The following is a 17,563-nucleotide window of genomic DNA, read 5'->3' on the forward strand; positions in this document are numbered from 1 at the left end:
ATCTCATTGTTATGAACTGTCAGTAGCAATTCAATAACATCTGGGCCCAAGGCCGATAATTCACTGTGCATTCCATTACCTTGCCTTGACCTTTCCACTGTACAGTATTTCAGCTGTAGTAAATGGTTGTACTGTACATGTACTGTGCCTCAAAAAAGACCACTAAGTCATTGTGCAGAGTATTTCTCTTTGTCAGAATTGTAATATGACTTACATTGTCGATGTGAAAAGGTGCACAGTGCAAACATTTTTGTCACATGCTTTTATCGCTGCTTCAGTTCCCACAGCAGCTGAAGTCATCACACAGTATACACTGAATGCAATCTAAACTAGGCTATGTAAAATAAAAGTTAACCATGAATTTCACGATTCTCCGTATTATAGTTATATTAAAGGTAATAATCTCAACTGGAAATGTTTAACATGGATAGATCAGTTTTGTGGCATTACAATGTTAAAGGACCGTAAGATTCAAAACAGTAAAAGCTATGATCCTTGTTTCACGTTTGCCTTGCAAACTCGTTTTAACTAGAGTTCATCAGAAGTCGGAGCAGCACCACACACCCTACAGTTGGAAGAACGAATGTGGCTCTGTGGCAGGATTTCAGCTGTCGTCCTCTCCCGCGTGGTTGGATTGTTTACTAATGCTTCCAGAGGAAGCGGTGCTTATGACAACCAGTGTAAACACACATCCCCGGCCTCGGAGCAGGTCTCCGGCCATGGCTTTCTGTCATAAAGAGTACTTTGAGAAAATCGGGGATCTTCAACAGAATATGTACAAAAGGTAGGCTCGTTTTTTGTTTTTCGGAGCTTGTCTTAAAAAATGACGAAGAAATGTATTTTAACTGCATAAAGGAGGCCCCGATGAAGACCGCGGGCTAGAGTTATTGAGGCTGCCGCAGTCACAATGAACGTTAGCCTGCTAATTTACTGTTGCTGTAATTCACTAGTCTACTGGCACGCATCGCATGCAGTTAGCAAGTTAGTTACACACAGCACTCCATCTATATTTACAGAACATACCATAATAATAGCGAATTGGTTTCCTATGAGTGACACCAATTCTAACCACTGATAGTATCGGAGATTGTTAACGTTAGCTAGCCACGTAACTGTTAATCTGCCTAGCACACATATGCTAGTAAATTAGTTAGCACACGCATTAATCTGAGATAGGGAACACAAGACTGCTCAAACACGGTTTATGCTATACTAATTCATTTAAGTTGGTAGTTAACGCGTTAGTTTCGTGAATTTCCTGACACTAAGAAAGAACTGCCTCCAAACCTAACTTGCCGGTAACCGAATGTTAGTTAGCCGTCTTGAACCTTTGCCTTTGCCGTAGTTAGCTAACTTAGCCAGTTAGCCATATCGAAGCTTTGCTTACGCTTTGCTTACGCTTTGTGGGGATGACTGCACGTGGGGCGACCAACTGGAACATTAGACAGCCAGATTGTCTAACTAGCAATATTAACTAGCATGTTGCACAGAAAGCAGCTTAGCTAGTATTACCCTAGTGTTTGTAGCGCTTGCCAGATTCAATCAAGTGTGGGCACAAATAACCGATGTCTAGCAACCAGCTAACGATAGCACAAGTTTACGAATCCGAAGTTAACCGTTTGTCATGAGTCATCTATGTGTTGCTGTTTATAGTGAAAAGAGGAGATTTCAGTTGGAAAAAGAGCTGCTAGCCTTCTGCACATCTGGCAAGCAAGGGTAAGTGTATTTTAATAATATGGAATGTAAATAGCTTGCGAATAGGACAGTAAATGATTCTGGATTATATTATTAATTTGAATTATTTTTAAAACAGAATTGTTAAAACAAATCGAAAAGGTTCAACAATTTTTAGACATGATTTGATTACACTTTGGCTAGATAATATTATAGACAGAAGACGAAAATACCAGTAACGTTAGTCTAAAACCAAATTTAAAGTAACGCTACTCTCTGTTGTTGCATTTGGAATGGCTTTGGTATTAGTGTTTGTATTATTAAAAATGTAATTATTAGTTGCACCAATGAGGGCTATCACGTCAGGGATTTATAGATGGTATTCTTTAGGCCTACATATAAGTAAATTACTCTACAATTTTAAGATTAAGCAAAAAAATAAATACTATTATCATAAATATTCTTTTTCAGGCATTCTGTATTTTGTACCTGTCTGTAAACAAAGTGTACATGTGTTGTTTCGATAATACTTGACCTTAGGAACTTTTCTTTTAAAACAATTAGGGAAGTAACTTTCAGAAATCCTGTTTGCATCTCATTAAATGTTGATATGATGGCACTTGCTACAAGTGCCCGGAAACCTTTGTTTTAAATGTGATGGGCATGTCGATTTCATTTAATTTGTGGTGTAAACAAACAAACATTCAAAGGTTTATTGCCAAGTAAGTGAATGATTTTCCACAATTGTGACCGGTTGATAAAATAGTTTGAACCTTGCTGATTCAAATACATTTCTATATTGTCAAAACATTTTATGTTTTCTGGTTTTATTTGCAGATGTTTTATATGCTTTATGATGAATGACATACTGATCTGTTGGCGCCAATAATCTTTGGAATGAACACGAATGAATAATGAATGAGCTCTAACCCTCAAAATATAAGAATACATATTTTAATGGTAATTTTTTTTACCCCCTTATAGTTCCGAGATAAAGAATGCCAAACTGCGGTGTTATCTGAAGCAGATAAGTGAAAGAGAAAACCGAGCGAAGGCAAGAAACCTTGAGCTCCTAAGACATATGGAGAGCATAGAATTGCAAATGAAGGCATTGTGTTTTAACCACAGTGCACTGCATCAGAAAAAGGTAAATATATTAATATGTCGACTTTGGGTTACGTTGCGGCCATTGCGAAAAGTATTCATCCATAATTCTCATGGCAGTTAGGATTAATGGGTTTTAGCCTAATTGTTTTGCATTATTTGATTAAATGGCGATAAGAAATAATACACTGTAGGTATATTGGCCTATGTAATTAATTGCATAAGCTGGTTGATATGCATCTGCATTGCCGCATTTTTACATGCATTTGTTTAGCAGACGCTCTTTTGATTTTGCAGCGCAGTGCAAACTGCTCGACTGCTCCTTTGCCCTCCTGCCTCTGTTTCATTGTTTTAAACTTCAAAATCTGAGTAGAAGGCACTTATCCAACCTCAAGAGCACAGGTTGTGGGTAAAGGGAAGAGGAGGGCAGTACTGGCAGCTGGCCACAGAGAGCCTCGGTGCTTCCAGCATAATAAAGGCCGCGGTGTGAATGGCCGTGGACTCGGAGCTGTTCCACGCTGCTTCCTGGTGCGTTCGCGGCGGCCGTGAATGCAGCCCTCTTACCCAGCTCTGTTTACACTGACGTGACGAGACATTCCTCTCAGGATGTGTTTTTTTTTCTTCTTCCCTGGAATGGCGCGCTGCTCAGCCGCACAGGGAAAGTCCGCGCTCAAAAATCAATTCTCAGTCAAGCGGCTGTTGCCATGCAAACTGTTCGGTAACCTTTTGTAAGAAATGCAATGCCCCAGCAATGAATGCAGTATTCGTGGGTGAAGGTGTGTACCGTGCAGCCCAGGAATGAAATTTAGGAGCTTTGCTGCAAAATAACTACTTTTCATTATGTTTCTTGAATGGTTATACGTTGCGTATATTTTGAACATGAATGAAGCAAGCGATATCAAAGGAGTACAGATGGTATGTCCGTGTGCTTGAAGGATTGAAGTGCAATGCTAAATAAGTAGAAAAAATCACTTAAGTGCTTATCGGACTCTTTTATTCATTTGTTTTGTTGATATTAATGAAGATGGTTCTGTTTGCGACTAATTTTGACAAAAATCTGGTGTGAGATAGTAGCCTCAGCTTTTTACTTAATGATAGTGGATTCAACATATTTTTCCCTCTTTCTTGTCTCTGTTCTCCAGTTTAGAATCTGAACAGTTGTCACTGTGGGCATTGCTCCGTTTAAATAAACGCACAGGTTCCCCCGGTATGTGGGGAAACACTCGTTATTACATTGAGTTCATGCTGCTGTTTCCTGATCCGTATTAGAAAAATAATCAAAATTCCATTAATTCTAAGATAATTAGCACTCATTTTCTGTGTGTAGCAACAGAATAATGTAGCAATTTTACATTTACGAAAATGGAAAGAACAATGGTGGACTTATAATATGTCATTATGCAGTCAGATCATCACTCAGTACTGAATAATGGTGCTCAAAATCTTTATATCTGATTTATAGAATCAGTTAATTATGTCCTACCAAATTAATTGGCCAATACAGACTAATTGAAGTGCCACACAGAATAAGTTTTTTTTTTTTTTTTTCTAAGACTGTTATCTTGTTGGCCTTTTCCATTGTCACTATTAATATATACTATTTTTTATGGCATAGCATTTATAGAAATGAGAAAACAATACATACTAATATGGCCTATATATCTGCTTTGCAACATGCAGTATCAGTTGAAATCTTCAGTTATTTTCTGAATGTATTTTTCACTGCATTAACTGAAATTTGAACTTTTTTGTGTATGCAGTATTGACATCATTTACTAGTAGATGCAAGCTTTAAAGAAAAAAATAAATAAATAAAAAACTAATATCTTGCTCAGGCTAAATACATTCCTGGAATTCTTTCTTTTTTTCAACCGTAGCATCCCTGTATTAACAAATATAAGCATACATTCAGTAGTAATGTATTATTGTTATTTGCTGATGAAACAGTGCAAATAAATAACATTTTGCAATTCTAATAAATGCAGCACTTAATTGCACTTGTTAGTACTGTCCTTGATAAATGGCATGGTGTGTTGGAGTTAATCCCACTGCCTTTAACTGTGCCATTACACTGTTTAATTGGAGTTGGGATTAGGACAGCCAGTCTGGCTACTCAGATAATTGATTAAAAGTGCTGGCAGTCGATGTGTAGGCAACTCAGTGGGGAATACCCATGATGCCTCAGATTTGACCACAGTGAATCTCACACATTTTCTATTTATAATGTTTTTTTTTTTCTTTGTCTGTTAGCTAGTTGGCTTTTTCCATTGTCATTGCGATTGGCTCCAAGACACCTGCCATTTATCAAGGACTCTACTAGCAAGCATTCCTTTGAAAATAAATGTTAAGGAATGAATTAAAAAAATTGTTTGTAGGAAAATATCCTTGCCCGTCTGTCATCTGTGTTTTATGAGAATGTAGAAAACATTGCAGAAAAAGAAAATAACCTTTTTCTGTTTAATGATAGTTTTTTTTAATTTTTTTTATACCTGTCCTATTCAGTGAACCAAGCAGAATGATCATTTAACTTCATTTGGAATATCAAGGAGAGTAAAATGACTATGAACATACAGTCATATTACTGTGTTTCTTCGATCATAGTTCTGTTGTAAATGTTTGCAAGTGGCAAATATTTAATATGAAAATTAACTGGGATATTCGAGCTGAAGAAGTGGAAGGAAGAATCGTAAAGAGCAAGAGACGGATATCACAGAGAATGTGACCTAAACTCACTGAATGTTCATGTGCTGTATTATAAAAATAGCTTTGTCATGGGAGCAAGCTATACTTAATGTTCTCCATTTTGAATCCAGGAACTGCTATTAAGCACGAGGCATTCTTAAACGATGCACGCAATCAATTGTACTTAGAAGACCCCTTGTGTGATTGTCTTTGAACATTAAGGAGCGTATTTCCCTTTCAAAAGTTTGGCAGTTAAAGTGTCCTGCAGTATGAAGCATTTTGGCGACCATGTGCTTGTGTGTTTTCACCCTGAGAACACAAAAAACTAAATTTGGATGATTTATTTAAGTATTGTTTTTTTTGGGGGGGGTTTTGCAATGTGACTACTTTTGACCTTCTGTAGACAGTATGTTTTTTTGGAATCTGTGACTGTTGCATTAAATTCCCCCCCAAGAATATCGTTCGTTATTTTGTCCGGTAATTTGGACACAAAAACAAAGAACGACAGCAAATCTTTGCTCTTTTGCACTATGCATTTTTCTCAGCTTATAATAAACAAAAAAAGTCAAAGTTAATGCAGAGCAATCTTTAGTCAACCCCCCTGTCCCCCTTTCCCAAAAAAATAGGTTTTTAGTGTGTATCTGTAATAATGCAGGTGTCTAATCCCGGCTGTTGCATCTGTGTAAATGATGTAGTTCAAGCCCATAGCTGCTTATTCCTTCACTTAAAGCAGCTAAAGCTCTTTTAGATGAAATGTCGAAGACATCTCATAATAACTTGGAGCATGCTGTCTAGAGCAGTCACTTGTGACTAGGAGCGAAAACCCCCCTCAGCTTGCCGATATTGTAATGAGCAAACCGGTACCATCACTCCATTATGCATACAGCCCATTGCTGGCAGTGTGCATGTCCCCAAGGCTGCAGCATTCATTAAGGAAAGCTTACCGGGCTGAAAGCTGGAAACAGATGATAACGGGATATGATTTTCATATTTAATACATTCCTTGGAAGAGCACGCGCGTGCCACAGATTGATAGAAGAATCAATTGCTACTTTAGTGAAACACTTTCTACATTGCCCTGCAGCCACCGATGGAATCACTCAGCCAAGAAATTAACTTTTCCTCTTTTTTTTCATTTTTTTTTTTTTTACCTACTTTGTGGATCTGGTGGGCAGACTGCATGGTTTACAGTGAATGTTATTAAGCAGCTAACTGTTTGGTATTTAAGACTCTTATCAGAAAAGAAACAGAAGCTCTGCTTTTTGTTATTATGTTGGGTGGAAGGTTTTTTTTAGGGGGTTTTTTCTCCCCCTCGGTGCCACAGCAGACATAAATCAGAACTTACGTAAAGGATTGTTAATAAGATTAAAAGTTAAAACATTGATCTTGTAACATTCTTCTGAAAGGTGGTTTTAAAAAAAATGAAATCCAACCTTGACCCACATAGACTAGAGATGTCCTTTAACTGAAAAAGTGACACTTTCAAACACTGTTGAGCTGCATAAGGAGCACTGTAACCGGTGTAGTGAGTGTTGAATTTTAGCAGATATTTAGCTTGTATGTAGGAGAATAGGCAAAATATTTGTAAGCTAAAGCAATTGGATAAAGTGTGGAGAATGCATGTCTGATAAAGCTAGCATTAACAAAATATAACATAGCCTATAGTGAAGGATGTCCTTGACTGTTTCATGTTTTCTTACTATTTATTTGCCATTTACTATTTATTTGCCAAACTATTATATCAATGATGCCAATTATATTCTACTATGAAATTATCGCATTACCCATTGCTCAGCCATTGTAGCATTTCTCGTTCAATTATATTTATCGATGACAGGTATTATTAGTGGCTTGAACTGAGATGTATTTTCTGATCTTACGCATACTAAAACAATTACTGAGACTAGAATACAAGATAAATGCTCAGGTATTCCTCCCAGTTTGAACCTTTTTGAACTTTCTACTAATACTAATTTGTATAGGGAATGTCTCACCAGTTTTTCCCCCCCCACCTAAACGCATTAAATTGTTCTCTCGTCAGGGAATGGTGTTACAAGGACCTGCAGCCAGTAACTGCTCCTCACATCATGCCGAGGGTCTCTACCAGCCTACCACCATCTTCATGGGACGCCAGACTTCCAGATCTCCGCCAGTGGAGGCTGAGGGCACTAGGGCAACCTCAATTCAGCCATTCAGCACTGAGCCTGATGGCTTCTCCTGTCCTCCAGAGCAGTTGGAAAGCGGCAGATTAAAGAACCGGCAACTTTCGAGGAAGGGCACCAAAGGCCCCCCGCATTTGTCCGACGACTCCTCGGCCGTTGCCGACTCCCCCGCTCGCCCGGAAGATGCCGGAATCGTGGCTGGTGCACCGGCCTCACTCAACTCGGTATCGCCGGGCTCCAGGCCGCTTGTAGGCCCTGAGCCATTTTCAACCCGCACGACCACGTATGGCGAAGAAACATCACCCACGGTGGGTGTCCGTCAGGAGGGGGTCAGGACGCCACCTGCCGAACGTGTTCCAGGGGGTGTCTTGGATGAGGGAGTCACGGCAGGAGATGGCGAATGTACCTCTCGGGTGTCCTCTCCTGAATTTGAGGAATCTGGAGGAAAACGGCAAGATGCTCTAGGTTTGTGTTTGTTCCGTAAAAAAATATCTTCACTAGATTGTTCATTTTGTCTAGACAGCTGTAACTATTGGAAGCCCCGAGGCAAATATTTGCTGCCTGCTAAGTTCCACAGTCTGCTCTGGCTGGAACAGCTCTTGAGGTGACTTCATGAGTAGGGGTTTGGTCTAGTCCTGGACTGAATGTTCCAGACCTGGGCTCAAACCCTGCTCTGATTCTTAATATGAATATGCATATTTGTATGTAATTTTGTATGTTTAGTAACATTGCTGCTGACGCTGCTACTTCTTGGACCAGGCCTCTCGTGAAAAAGAGATTCTATCTCATCGAGACAACCTTGTGAAATAAAAGTTAAATAAAAGAAACTTGTGCGGCTTGTGTTTCAGACAGCGAGAGCCATAGCCTTCTGAGTCTGAGCGCTGAAAAGAGCGTGGACCTCACTCTCAGCTCAGGAAGCGACCTTCCTCTCTCCACGAGCGAGGGCAAAGACCTGGCTGGGTTTCAGGAGGACTCGGCCCTCTCAAGTGCCCGCAGCTTAAAGACCAGCAGACCCGGGAGCTCGACCGAGAGAGGCGACAAACCCACGACGGCTGCAGACTACCATCACACCAACGCAGGAGCGGGGTCAAAGGACATGGAAGAGTCTGAGGATGGCCGAGAATCACGGCACGGCAAAATGGCATCGACATCAAAAGCGTTCGCGCCAATGTGAGTATTGAGTGCGTTTGGTGAATTGAACTATAAAATGGATCAAAAACATATAAAAGCACCTTTTGTAAACCTGTTTTTATGAAGGTGAAAAAGCAAATTCCTATTTTTAAAGGGCTGTCAATGCAATGGTAAGAGGCTAAGTGTTGCTTACATGACTTTTCTTGTGAATACTGGCCAGTATTATTGAGAATAGTTTTAATTTGTCTGCTTCATGATTTTTCCCTATCAATGTTACCCCCGTTTTACCGCCTGTGGTGCGTATCCAGCACGTATGATGCAGAACAGCAAGCCGCACCATATTTTACACCGACTCCAGTCCTGTATAGTTATATAGTGTGTAGGCTGTATAAACCTAATTAATGACAGTAGCAATAATGTTTGATTAGGGATGTACTGACATGGTTTTTTAAGGCTGATACCGATTTCTGATTTCCCCCCACCAATAGAATTTTGGTACGAATTCAGACAGAAGAGCTTAAGCATTTCAGACATGCCTACACAGATAATCAAGTGGTATCATGAATGTCAGAGGCAATGTAATTGCAACACACTTCCAATAATACATGATGCTGCAATTTAATTCAAGGAGGAAAATAAAGGAACTTTTTTTTGTTGTCCTTATAGTACCATCCCCTTAACTGGACTTTTATTAAGAAATTAACAGCAATTCAAAGAAATTCCACGCGGCTGACTTTTGGCTGATGTGCACATAACGGTACTCCCCAGGACTTTTTTGGCTGATGAAGGAGGGCCCCCTCTTGGGAACGAAATGGCCAATTTAAACACTTGGCTAATATTTTGTGTAGCCTATTACACAATCAGTTTCAATTATCTGTCGCAGAAAATACAATCCGTTTTAAAGCTTAAATTGGCCGATTCCGATTCGCTACCGACATATTGGTGCATCGCTAGTTTTGATGTTAGTTTGGCATATTTTCAATGCCAAACCATTTGCGGGATTTAAGGAAGTCATATTATGATAAAAACTAAATCAGATCATGTATACACAGCGTTTTAAACATGTTTAAACATGCAGCAAAAATAGATGCGTAAAACAAACAGATGAGTCTGCCTGTGCTGCATTGGCAAAGTGCTGCATATGAATTTGGTGTAAATCTGCTACCATTAATTTTGGCTACTTGCAGTTCCTGTGCAGCAGCCCGACAGCATGCGTTGTAAAATGGGGGTTAGAATTAATTAGTTGTGGGCTTCCTGGGTCAGTGTCCTCCTCAAACGCTTATCTTTATAACAGTGACTTGCTCCTTGTGATGCTGACTATCGTGGTGCCAACAGGCAGACACATGGTTGACCAGCAGGATTAACTGCAGTGTTGACCCACCTGATGGCTGAATAGCAGAGAGAAAGGAAGTGCTTGGAGATATGGGAGATGTTTGCAACAGCTAACATCCCACGTATACATTTTTCTGCATGTAGTCAGCCATTGGAGCAAATAACCTGAATTTATCTTGCCTTTTCCATTGGTTAAGTAGTCCTGTTCTTTTTTAGAAAATGTTGCAGCTGGTTCTTTGGTATACGGGTATTGCATCATTTCAAGGAATTCAGTATTGATATTTACTTAAAAATCTGTATTTTTGACAACGGTGGGGGTGTGATGAATGGACAGGGCATGGCAGTTTGTCTTTCCTTACACAACTGGATCCAGCACAGTACATGTTGATGATATGGTGGTAACGTAACGTAACTGCTGGCTGCAGGTTTTTTTGCCATATGGTTTAGTTAAATGTATAATAAGTAAGATTTTTGTGTTAAAACATTGTTACAAGACCATTGTAAAACCCTTCCTATCATTGATAAAGGTTCCCTGACATGTTGACTCACCCTCTGTTTATAGTCCTTAAATTTGGGTTTTGTTGACAGACCGACACTCTATACGAAAACATTGTATAGCTGTACATTAATTCAAGCTCATTGGTTGAAAATTGGTTATAATTGCCACAGCCAGTGGGGTGCGTGCGTGCGTGCGTGGGTGGGTGCGGGTGCTTTGTTTTTGACTGATCTTTCCAAGCGGGAAAAGATCTGTATTGCATATGAACAATTTTCTGACATTTGCTGTTTATTTATTTATTCAATTTCTGTTCATGAAAATATGCTATCTGTAGACTCATCCCCTTAATTAAATTGATTGAATAATGTAATTGTGTTTTCTATTATCATTCAGTTGGCATTTATTGCACAATTGGACCTGATTCAGCAGAGCATGTTGGAATTTGATATACTGGAGCTCGCAGACTGAAATATCCCAAAATATTTTAGTGAGTTTTATTTTTTGGTCTTTTCTTTAAAGACAAGCTGAAATAAAAACTCACTTATTCCTCAGTTTAATCAGTGGATCGTTCTTAATACCTGTCACAAATCATGTGACCTTGCCTCATTTGCTATGCTGAAAGACAACCAGTCCATACAAATGCATGTGTTTTTGTGAGTTTGTTCGGATCACTTTGTCACTGGTAAGTTTACGATTAAAGCTTTCTGTCATATAACTTCCTCATATTCAAGCTAGCATGAGCCAGTGAGCTGAGAAATTCCAGGGCCAGATCAAGTCCAAACTAGAGGCTAAGTAACTAGCTACGAGGTACTTTACTACAAAATCAGCTAATAAATGTTGTGGCACCATGATTACTTGTATATCCCAACTGGTTTTACCCAAACTGGTTTGAAGCATAAAGTCATTAGCCTAGTAAGAGAAAATATTATCTCCTCACAGTTTACCTCTATTTGATTACAAGTGGAACAATTCTGTGTGCAGAAAATAAATTATGTTTTACACCTGATGAGTGTAGATGTAGACAATTTAGTTAGTTAGTTTGACTAGTTGTTAGTTACGTTGTAACTATTGTGGTGTCTTGCTTTTATATTAGTAATGTGTAAATCAGAGTATTAGTAGGGATTTAAGTTATAACTAGGCTACATTTGAACTGAAGTAGCCTTCAGCAGGTGCAACCCAGTCCTACAGAGGGCACACAGAGGGTTGCTGCAGCAGTGAAATTCCCCCCTGAGATTACATTACAATACATTACATATTATTTGGTTGACGCTTTTATTCAAAGCGACTTACTGTTGATTAGATTAAGCAGGAGGCAATCCCCCTGGAGCAATGTGGGTTTAAGGGCCTTGCTTAAGGGTCCAACAGCTGTGCAGAACTTTTCATGGCTATATCGGGGATCAAGCCACTGACTTGCGGGACTCAGTCATGTACCTTAACCACTACGCTACAGGCTGCCCCAAGATCTTCGTTTCTTCTGTTACAGGTATGGTTGGGAACTGAGAACCGGTTCCAAATTAGAACTGGATCCAAAATTTCAAGAACCAGGTAACTGATAAGAAATTTGAATTTAGAATAAACGTCCATGATTTGGCCATTGCAAACTAGGACTGTCACTTTGACCAAAGGCTGCACTTCGAATAAGTACCGTTTAAAAACATATTAGTTTGAATGTGTTTGAACCTTTGTTTATTTGTTTACAGTACTTATAACATCAAAGATTACCACTTATCATACATATCTGGTGTTATGCTAGCTTTCTTAGAAGGCCAGAAAGTACTAAAAACACCATTAGCAAAATGTAAGAATCATAAACCTGAAAATAATCGTGTTGATGCACACACTATTATGTGTTGTTCTAGCCAGCTCTCCAACCTTGTGTGTCAACATTCCATTCATATAACGCTATTCGTGGAGACATTTGCATTTTATCAGAGGATAAAATAATTATAACAGTAATAATTTATAGTTAGTTTTTTTTAGACTCTTAGTTAGCTAGCTTGCAATAGATTAATATGGACATGTTTGCGGGGTCACTACTGTTATTATTTTAATGTTGCATACATAAATTTATGTTTTATCTGAGTATAAGGCAAAATGCAGTAAAGGAGAAAAAAACTGTGAGAATGAGGAAGGAGAAAGGATATTAGGGGTGATCCAAGTACCTGGACGAAATGAGTATCGAGTAGAATTAATTGTTCATTTCTCTGAACACGAGCGCTATACAAGCAATTGGATTATTATTATTGGATTATTATCCGTAATGAATTGGCATATTTTATTTATTCATTTATTTATTTTAATTGGCTGCAGTAGCTGTACATCAGTAAGGAGTGGTTGACAAACTTCATACTATTGCGTCTAGGCCAGTATTAAGTAGCCAACTTTACCATTTGAAATTAGACAGTGCCATGGTGCTGATCCGATCGAGGTCGCACTTCAGAAAGATCAACAAAACTGAAACTTACTGAATACATTGCACAGTGAACAAACAAGTGTTTATCAAAACATAATTTTGCAATTAGTTACCCAGTGTGTCCCTTCAACTAATTTCAGCATGCAAGGTGCTGTAGACTAATGCGAGCAACACAGGCAAACCGTTTACCATGTCTGTGGCTCGCAGATCACAGTTGCCATCTCTCCCTTTTTGCCCTTTCCCTTGTGCATTGATACAAATATAAAAGAAACACTTCAGCTCCTTTTATTTTATTTTATTTTCCTCTGCGGTTTTCCGTCATATATCCTGTAGAAGCTCTGTTAAATTTACAGAGATTGCTGTAAATTTAAATAAAATAATTAAATGGTAACAATCCACCCAGCAGAAACTGTCAACCGTCAACACAGCTGCCCAGACATTTCTTGAAATGAATCACCAGGTTCTTCTAAATAATTATTATGTCAAAACTCTTCTCTGAGCTGGCTTTTGGAGGAGAGGCAGTAAAACGAACCTGGCCTGGGGATATTTTGCATTGTAACGTCAATACGGACAACAGGCAAGTATTTGTTTAATCATGGAAGTCTATTGGACCTGTCGTTTAAGTATTTTTCTTTCGTGGGTGTTAGCCAGGTAAACTATGTACCGGAATTCTGCAATCGTGAAAGTTGTAGTAGCCTCCTGTACGTTAGGTAATAACGTGTTTCAAGCAACTCTGATGCATGTCGCCATTTCGCTGTTGCATTTTCACAAGAAGGTCCCTGGTTCAAGCCCCGCCCAGGCCTCTGTGGTGTTGGTATGTTCTCCTTGTTTCGTGTCTGTGTGGGCTTCCTCCAGGTACTCCGGTTTCCTCCCACAGTCCAAAGACATGCAGGTTAGGGACTACAGGGCACAAATAAACTGCAGAGTTAATTCTGAGGCTGTTCCATAAATAGTTGGTTTGCTCTCTTTTTACTTAGATGTGCCAGTTCTTCCTTTCATCCTGTGACTTCCATATGGATTGGCTTTCTTCTTATGTTCTTGGCGTTTTGGGGCCTTTTGCCCTGACCTTCCTTTTATTCTTTTGCAATTTAAAACTTTAAACTATTCTTTGTAAAGGTGAAAGTCAGAAGTAGCCATACGTTTGGACTGATCAGACGGCTGCCGGACAAAACCCCGCCCACTTCCAGGTTATGTCACGCCACTTACAAGTACGCCCACAGACCATGATATAGTTGGTTGAACGGATACAGATACAGATAATACAGTACTCATTCACCTCTAGTAAATATGATAAAAAATAGCGGATTTCAGGGATTAGTGTTCTCTATGTGTTGAGCCACCTTATGTGTGTTTTTGAGTTCATTTTTTGAGTTCATTCAGGAAATGCTGAGTTTATTTTTTGTTATTGTAGGCCTATATTTACTTTCTGAAAATTAGGTTTGAGGGTCTTGAGTTTCATTATTTTAATGAATGAATGCAGTTGTTAGTGTATTTTCACGCCAAAGTTTTGTCATTTTTCCATCCACTTCCTGGAAAATGATTTGTATTAAGACTTTACAACGTCATCATGTACCAGTGGGCATAAATGTGAAAGTGTGACCTTTAAGCCACTCTTTTAGGAGAGCACTGAGCTCCTCGTTGTCACCGGCACTGTGTGTGGAGGCCCGGGGCTTTGATGTAAAGCCTTGTGAATCTGGCCCTGCCTGCGCTGCAGCTTCACAGTATGCCACTCTGTCATGGTCAAGGTTAACATTTATATCACTCATTCTATTGAGCTCAGGGTGGGTGGGTGGGTGTAGGGTGCTGAGGGGAAGGCGGTAGCGAGGCAATGAAATTCATTAGCTTTTTCCATTGTGACTTCCTTGTGGTGCAAGCCAGAGTGCTGCATGACGAGCCCCTGGGTTTCTTGGCCCCTTTCAATAACTGCCCCCGAATCCATCCTTTTGTCTGGAGACGTAGGCCCATAACTCAGACTATTGATGTTAAGAGATGTCGTAATGAAGCCTTGTTATATTGTTGAATTTCACATGAAAATTGACAAACGTTCAGTAATCAGTAACACGTTGTACATTTAAGACCTATGTGATGCTTTGACCGTATGGTTTATGTAGTGCATGGTAAAACCTGATTTAAAAATGGATGCAAAGTGCAAATAAAATGTGGCAGGCAGTGAGTAATATATCTATTGACATAGCTCTAAATTGGATTCATGTTAGTAATGCCCATGTCGCATATTGTCAAGCAAGTCTTTGTGATTATGAGACCAAGAAGCAAGTTGCAAGTTTCTTTTTTTTTTTTTTTTGTATCTGTAGACCCGCTGCTTGCTAATGTTGCTGTGTTGTTCGCTATCAACATGTTTTTTTAGCCAGTTGTCTAGTGGCATTATGCTAACATTGGCATGGTTAATGAGGTGAGTCAATAAAGGCTGTGACGATTGTTAATTGACTTACCTGACATGCATTTATATTCCATGAACTTTATGCCAGTTTGCTGTGCAAACTTAGTTTAACCTTAAAGTTTAGATGTCATATGAACTAACATGAAGTGCCATTGTATTTGGACTTTTGTCTCCAGGTAGCTGCTATGTATGTTATTATGTCAGTGGTGCTGCACTTTTTTGGCGTATTGGTCAAGAGACTGCTGTACCAATGGGCTAATACTACAAGTCCACATTCATTAGAAAAATGGGACTGCTCAAATCAGACATTCTGTGCTCCTGCAACCAAACTATGAGAGGAAGCAACAAACAATATTTTCCAGTTTCATTACTAAGTGAAAACATGAAAATGTGCGACCATTGTTTTGCACATCTCAGTGTCCCTTTCGAGATTCAGTGGACATTTATTGTCTTGAATAATCCGTTTAAAAAAACAAAAAAAACAAAAAACAAGCTGGGGGTAGCCATTTACATCGCCCGCGCATTACACCCCAGTTGCTATTTATGCTATGGTAAAATCTTTTCAGTTCATTCTGTTTAATTGAGAGCTCTGTTAGCTAGCTGTGGGCAGCATATGGCTTCTACAATTGTAAAATTAGAGCTGCGACTTGAGGCTGAGCGTAAGCCCCTGGATGTTTTTTTCACTAAGGAATTACACGGTCATCTACGAAGTTCTGCAATGATATACTGGCATGCAGGTCTTTCTTTTCTTCAGAAATTGGATAAAAAAAAGGCTATTTTTGCCAATTTAGCAATCCTAGCCATGTTGACATTGATTTGGGCGAGTGAATTGGAAGCAGATGAGGAAATATGAACTCAAGGATAATGCGAACATGGCAAATATGTACACATTACTGCTTGTAACATTTTAATTATTTACATATTTTTGTGCATTGGCCGTAATAGACAGCTGGTATGCTTAGCTAATAATGCTAGGCATGCTTGTATTAGGGCTAAGTAGCTGTTGCTGAGTATAAGCGTGCTTCAGCAGGAAAGTGCTATAGCGAGAGTCCTAGCTCATTGTGGCATCCTTTGTTAGAATTCATACACTCAATCCCCTCACAACAAAATATTTTATACTTTAGAGTACTGAAAACATGGATGAATGATTCCATGTTTAGGTATGTGTTTATACCACAGTGTCACATATTTTATCAATGTTTCATCTTAAACCAGTATGAGGGTAAAATTATATGCTTTACGATGGACAAAAAGCATTTTCTTCGGACCATCATCAGAGTGGTTTTGGATAGGTTTTTGGGCCCCTAGATATTTTAAGCTCTATGCTTAAATATCTATGTAGCCCTATATAGGTTTACCTGTTAAATTTGATTCTCATTATTTATTTGCAAAATAACATCGTTTTTGCCTTTTCACTCACTTTGTTTTGTATTTGTACTACTTTGGAGTCTTCACAAAGGGGTTAACATTCTGATTTTATGATTGGTCAGTGGTCTCTAAACAAGGAGATACCCTTGCCCCATCACCTTTCTTGCTTCTCACATGCAATTCAAGCTTTGTGCTGGCAAACAAAGTTTCAACAAACTGAATTGCGATTTAGTCCTGCAATATCAGTTTCCCAACTCTGTACATGGCAGTGCACTTCCAATACCTGGTTTTGCTTGCCCTGTGCAAGCAGGCACATGTTATTGTTGAACCCTGTTTGTTGCAAGAGAATAAGTGTGTAACATACAGTAGCTCACTGTTTTCCGGTGATTTACTGTCAAATGCCAATCCCACTGAATGTCTTGTGATGGTTTTGGAGATCTCTGAAATATCATGATCAGCTACTGTAAGCCACAATTCAGTAAAAAAATGAGCAAAATGCTTATTATCTTTGAACTGACAGTGTGCGCACATGAGACTTTGAGTCTTTATCCATCCCAGCCTATTACAAAATAACTGTAATGTTATCCGTAATCACAACGAAGAGCTGCTTGACAACTGGCCCTTCACCACTGCAAAATGGATTTGTCTGGAGTCAATTTTTTTTTTATCATTGGCAATCCCCCTTTGCACATTTCCAACAAATACTATTTTATGTTTGTTTAGAAATGTAACCACGCTGTAACTGCTAATCCTTACTTTTATTATTGTCATTGTAGCTTGATATCAGTAGTACTGCTCACTGA

General features: G+C 39.1%; 1 protein-coding gene across 4 annotated transcripts in view; it reads left to right on the plus strand.

The window, feature by feature from the left end:
- The first annotated feature begins 576 nt into the window (after positions 1-576).
- kiz (kizuna centrosomal protein) overlaps positions 577-17,563 on the plus strand; it is a 55,001-nt gene continuing 38,014 nt past the window's right edge. Inside the window, exons 1-5 of one of the 4 annotated variants that reach the window (XM_061254456.1) lie at positions 577-784; positions 1,654-1,716; positions 2,659-2,821; positions 7,502-8,087; positions 8,471-8,792. In XM_061254456.1, the coding sequence (XP_061110440.1) occupies positions 645-784; positions 1,654-1,716; positions 2,659-2,821; positions 7,502-8,087; positions 8,471-8,792 (1,274 nt within the window). In that variant the 5' untranslated portion in view covers positions 577-644. Of the gene's footprint in view, positions 785-1,113; positions 1,299-1,364; positions 1,717-2,658; positions 2,822-7,501; positions 8,088-8,470; positions 8,793-17,563 lie in introns of those variants that run through there. The other 3 variants (XM_061254465.1, XM_061254473.1, XM_061254481.1) reach the window with 3 other exon arrangements.

This window comes from Conger conger, chromosome 1 (assembly GCF_963514075.1).
Source record: "Conger conger chromosome 1, fConCon1.1, whole genome shotgun sequence".
NCBI classification, from domain to species: Eukaryota; Metazoa; Chordata; class Actinopteri; order Anguilliformes; family Congridae; genus Conger; species Conger conger.